This window comes from Musa acuminata, chromosome BXJ2-5, assembly GCF_036884655.1.
Source record: "Musa acuminata AAA Group cultivar baxijiao chromosome BXJ2-5, Cavendish_Baxijiao_AAA, whole genome shotgun sequence".
Taxonomy (NCBI): domain Eukaryota; kingdom Viridiplantae; phylum Streptophyta; class Magnoliopsida; order Zingiberales; family Musaceae; genus Musa; species Musa acuminata.
Window position 1 is genome coordinate 31,617,063 of NC_088342.1, and position 6,000 is coordinate 31,623,062.

General features: G+C 32.8%; 1 protein-coding gene across 9 annotated transcripts in view; it reads left to right on the plus strand.

The window, feature by feature from the left end:
* Positions 1 to 5,553, plus strand: part of LOC135581072 (uncharacterized) — a 39,992-nt gene extending 34,439 nt beyond the window's left edge. For 2 of the 9 annotated variants that reach the window (XM_065109145.1, XM_065109147.1), the window contains exons 14-16: positions 3,449 to 3,534; positions 3,624 to 3,708; positions 4,933 to 5,244. In XM_065109145.1, coding sequence (XP_064965217.1) covers positions 3,449 to 3,534; positions 3,624 to 3,708; positions 4,933 to 4,965 — 204 coding nt within the window. In that variant the 3' untranslated portion in view covers positions 4,966 to 5,244. The other 7 variants (XR_010487024.1, XR_010487025.1, XR_010487027.1 and 4 more) reach the window with 7 other exon arrangements.
* The last annotated feature ends 447 nt before the right edge of the window (positions 5,554 to 6,000 follow it).

Here is a 6,000-nt window from a genome sequence, read left to right on the forward strand (position 1 = left end):
AAGTAGATGCAATCTATTATGAAGATGAATGTGTTATTGTGTATACGACAGTGATCTCACTATGATTGTGAGCCTAGATTAAGGGTTATGCATGTTATGGATACAGGCTCAAGTGTCGTAGTATAAATTGGATAATTTGGGATACTTGAGGATACTTTGTTGATACTTCTAATTAGGATCATGTTTTTCTTGAATGTTAACTTTTTGATGCTAAATAAGATGGATAAATGATTTTTGAACTGCCATCTGTTTCCATTTTGGTAAGTATTGGATGATAATCAATAGGCTTATATTATTGATTTTTGCTTCTTCCATTATTAACTCCTGTACCTTGCTCATTATATGATTTTTCCCATGATGAATAAGTTACAGATGCTCATTGGTTATTTGTTTTATTTATTAAGATTAATATCTCCACTTATTCTCTAGGACTTCAACTGGATGATGCCGAGTGTTGTCACCATGTTGTATCTTGTTTTATTCTTCAAGTTATATTGTACCTTTTCATGTTGTAGCAATATCTTTCTCCATCCCTAGTACCTGATGTATCGTAATAATGCTCTACTGGTTTTCTTTCTATTTTACTTAAAGAGTAGACTGAAGAGAATTGTAGACTAGTGATACACGATTACTCTCTAACAAATAATTTGGTCCTATTTACTATCTAGTCACAAAAGTTAGGATGAATATTATCATTATTGTATATTATGCCAAAAAGGTAAAAACTTCATATAGTACAAACTAAAGGGGCGTACCTAGTGCACGAAGCTCCTACCATTGTGGGGTCTAGGGAGTGTCAATGTATAAACATCATGTAGTACAAACTACAAACTATGGATTATGATTTTTGACACATAGCTTCGGTAAAAATATTGAATCCAACTAATATTGGCATTTGTTTAAGGGTGTGTTTGTGAACACATTTGATATGTGTATTGAAGGCCCAATGCACATTTTAAATATGAATTGGTATTTGGTAAGCCTTTTTAAAATTATATCTGGTTTGGATACTACATTGAAAATCCTCGCATTAGCATTTCTACTTTTGTGGGACTAATATAATTTTTTAAATTCCCAAAGTACCCTATGGAATTATCTAAATTCACAAAATTACCATAGAAATTGTAACCCTTCTCATCCATTCTTTTGATTTTTCTCGTTACCCCTTTTCTCACAAGTCTGAAATTTTATTTATTATTTTCAAATATTATTTTACTTTCATTTATATGGTTAATTTATTTATTATATAATGGGCCATATGAAATTTTTGTAAGATTATATACATTTTTATTTATTAATTAATTTAAATGAAAATATGTATTTATTTTTGAATAAATATTAAAAATATTAAAAGAGTAAAATTATCATATAATATTTAATAGACTTTTGAAATACATTTTTATAAAATAACACTTATGTCAATGCACATTTAAAATGCAGTTTTCATCTATTGTTTACCAAACACTCAAAGCATTTCACAACTATACATTTATTTAAGCCCCTTTCTCTAAATGCATATTTATAATACAAATGTGTTCTCAAAGGCAGTCTAAATGCCTCTACCTGACTCATGCCACTCTCCACACTGCCCCTCTAGCCTTTCCCTATAAGTCCTCCCATATCATGCAACAGCCATGCCACCCCTTTTTCTTCCCTTTTTTTTGTCTCATGAGATATATCATCTCCACACATGGAAGTAGAGCTATTTCATTCCAACAAGATGAAGACAGATCCCTGCACACTAGTTTCACCCCTCCAAAAATATCTCAATTTAATTTCACCTTTTCATGAGCAATATCTTTAAAATATAACTTATCATTGTGTGTTGATCCTTTGTTCCTCTTTTCTCGAAATAATTTGGCATGCTGGTGGCATGGGTGGAAAACCGTGAGCCTTTTATGTCTATTAGAAGTTGGCTTGTCGCAATTTGGTTAAGATTTAATATCCATGTTAATCATCTTATTATTATGTTTCACGCGCTAGTGGTGCATTAGAATGAAAAATTTCAGCGGAAAATGTTCTATTTCAACCAAAACATAAATCCATTGTAGACTTTGGAAGATTTGTTTTTTGCATGCTGTCGAGTCATACTCTATATGTGCAATTATTATTTCATTCCTGGAGTAGGATTATGATAGAATAACATTACCAGAAGATGCAGCTATTATGGCTAAACCTTTGTATGTAAAGGATACTCATTCTCCAAATTACCAATGTTGACTTATGAGAGAGAAATTTGCAAGGATCTTCAGTAGAAATATTATATTTGCTGATAATTGAATGATTTATCCAATTAGTTAACCAAAGGTGGCCTTAACTAGTATGATGTGAATAGAAAAATATCATATTTTGCTAGGGTTGGATGAGACCTGTATATACATAGATATAGCACTTTAAATAATAAGAGAATCTTGTAGCTAAGTAGGCATAGGTAACCAGTATGACCTTGGTGTTCAAATATTAAGATGTATGCTGTAACATCTTCTGAAACTCCTTGCCTCAGGAAACATGTACTGCAACTCTGCTAAATGAAAGAATGAGTTGGAGTTTTGAGGAATTAACCAATTAATGAATGAATGAAATATGAAGTTGTGCCAACATTTAGAATTGAATAGGCTTTGGCCTATTCTTTGCTTCACCAAAAAAAAAAAAAAAAAGACAAAGAAGAAGAAGAAAATCATTTAGGATAGATGGAACAAACTTTTAGTTCTTTATAAATACTCAATATTTTCTGCCACTTCTTTTGATCCTTGTTAATTGCTTGAAGCATATATTAGTACACACAAAGTCCTTTCTTGAATGGACAAGGGGATCTAAGTAGCTACTCCACTCATTCATATTTATTGTTAAACTCTTTTCACAGTCAATGCCAAGCTCAGAATAAAGAGGGTTGTATTAGGTATCTTAAAACTTTGTCAGATGGTATAATTAGTTATCATGCTACTCATACACTAGAGGTCCCCTGTTCATATTTGGGCACGGACAAAAATAAAAGAAGTTTTTACCCTCAAAATTCTGGAAGCATGGCCTGTCCTTGTAATTTATCCCTTTTTATCAGTTGCCATGCAAATTTCTCCTATATTTCAATTTTGTTGGGCTTACTTGACATGGTTAGTAAAATTTCTAGAGTATGAAATATTGAATCCTTCTGAAATACTGAACGAAAAAAATCATACCATTATCAATAAAATAATAGTCCAAGATAAGCACAATGGCAGTTATTGATGTTCTGAAGAGCAAGTACTATCATTATTTGTCGAAATTTTTTATGTGTCTTATGACTATATAGTTTCTAAATAAATTTGTTGCTTTTATGTTGTAACCCTAGACAATCATTGTAATAGCTTCATTCCATTTGAGACCAAAATTATTTGAAGTATCTAAACATGTTATCCACTTCATTAATGCATTTTTTGAGGAACTCAATGCTTGTCAACGGTTGTTATAGATGATTGAAAGGTTAAACTGGATGGCAGATAGTTCAGACAAGGGCATTGAACAAAGTGGAGGCATCATGGTAAATTATGTATACAGGTAAATGCTTTCTAGAAAGTTCTACTTTTATTATTTAGTACATTCATGACTTCATGCTCATGCAAATTGGATTTATAAAAAAAATTCAGGCTAGACAGGATTGATGAATATGCACAGTCATATTTGAACACTGGGCATATCCATGCTTCAAGTAGCCTTCACCAATATCTTGAGGTAATTGTATGCTATTCTTTTGAAGGTTATGCATAAGTAGTTGCATAGTACCCTTACACATCTAATTTTTTGTTGATTGAATAAATGCTCTCTGATGTGTCATTTTGTCAGCTGAGCCTAAGAGCACGATCTAAAACCACAGTTAACCACATCTTACACTATAGTCAACCTGATTTGAAATCCTTGTTTAACTGAATCAACCACATACCGAAACTCTGCCAACAACATAGAACTTCTTTCCAACTGTTCCATATACGGATCACTGTGTTTTGATTTGGCATTACAAAAGGTGTCATTACTTGCTCAAGTAGATAGCAGATTCACCAATTCTTTGACTATTTCTGGATTTGAAAAATGCTCTATAGTCCCATTATTTCTATGTACTGGGGGTCTATATAACTAATTAATCCACAGAAGTACATTGGTCAACTCCAGAAATTCTAATGGCAGTCTCAAATAATAAATATTCCTACTCTAGTTTCATATAATTCTGCACTACATTTTTTTTTCTGTTCCCCCTTGCACCTATCTTTTCTCTAATAATAATAAGATATAGCTAATGTTTGTCTTAATTAGTTGATAACAGTAAAATGCTATGCTAAGAAATTTTTACTCTGGTTCGTACATCTATGCACATTTTTCTTTAGCCTTCTCTATTACTGTTGTAAATTTGAGCCATTTTCCAGGTTGGTAACCTTCACAAATTTCCATTTTTGAGTGTCCGTCTCATGTGCTTTAAATTTTTATGTTATTTTAGTTGAGAAATATGATTTAAAGTTTTGTAAAGATTGAAGGCTGAGTCTCAAGACGGTTGCTAAAATCATTGGTGGGAGCAAAATTTTTATACAGAAAATCATTGAACAAAGGGCTGGTTAAGCAAGTGGTAGATGCATAGAGTTCCCAGACATGCTAGTTAATGAAAACCAAACTTCTGTCATTATGTTATCCATGTGAAGTATTTTACATTGGTCTGGATGAATTTAGCATCTCTGGCACTTATTGTACCTAGAGTGAAAGAAATCATTTATGCTTGTTATAGTATTTCATCCCATTTATTCACTCTTGCATTTCTCATCCATTTAGGCACTCTAGCATTTCACATCCATTTAGGCATACTATTACAAATATTATTCAGATAGTAAAACATGCAACTCAAAAAGCATTAATCAGCAATCTTTTTCAGTATAGTATTTCATTCTTTTCTGAAATTTCTTTTACCTCTAGGATATGTTTTTTGGCAGCTACACTGACAGATGAATATGACCATGGAAGCAACTTGTAGAAACTACTGATGAAGATCAAAGATAACAATAAATACTGAATCATAGTGGATATTTTCAGGTAAACAGATTCAAAGATTAAATTGATGCTTAGTTTTGATAGAGTTTTTATTTCTATGAATAGTATTATGCTTTAAGTTTTTTTTCTTCAGGATATGTTTTTCTTTCTCATAGTGGTTAGCATTTACTGTGAACTAGTTCCTTCTTGTCACAAAATGATAGTAGTTCTTTGTTTGATTTCCCTTTGTTGGTTTCATCGTGAAGCACATGGGTGTATCACTGATAGTTCTATTGTTCATTTACGGAGGTAATAACCGAAGTCGTGCCAGTATTTCTCGTTAGAAATGTGAATAAGGTCCCCCGAGTTGCTATGCTGTTGTTTGCGTTCTATGAGCTGTATAAATACAACCAGTGCTTGTGTTCTAGATATGTTGTGAACGAATAACAAACATATGCCACGCGTCTGATTTAGTGACTGATGTTTGTGGTGGAGGCTAATGCTTTCCATTGGTAATGTATTCCTGATGACGTAAAACGATCAGCCTTCAAAGCTGATGTTTATTAACTCGTTTTACTTGGAACAAGCAATGAAACTACATGAAATAGGCACTAATAGTAGTTTCTGATCCTTGAAAATTTTGAGTTGGATGAACCACCGACATTTCCTTCACCTGAATGGGAGACACTACGTTCATTGAAGACATCTCAAGTTCGATTGCATGAAGTCGAGGGATGATTGCTATGAGTAACAACAAGTAACGCATTCGTGTGGTTTCATGTGCTTAACTTAGCACTACATCTCCCTTAGCCAAAAGAGGCCACAATTTATTATATCCTGCTTATGGCGAAGAACAAGCATAGGTAAAACTGAAAAGCCAGATAGCTGGTTGAGTGCTTCATTGGGCCATAACCCTTTGATTTGCAGAATAATAAAGTCCAGCAAATTAATGGCAAGGACCGATCTTTAGCTACAGTGGCCTACCAAACCTTTATAATATTGACTTCACTCGAA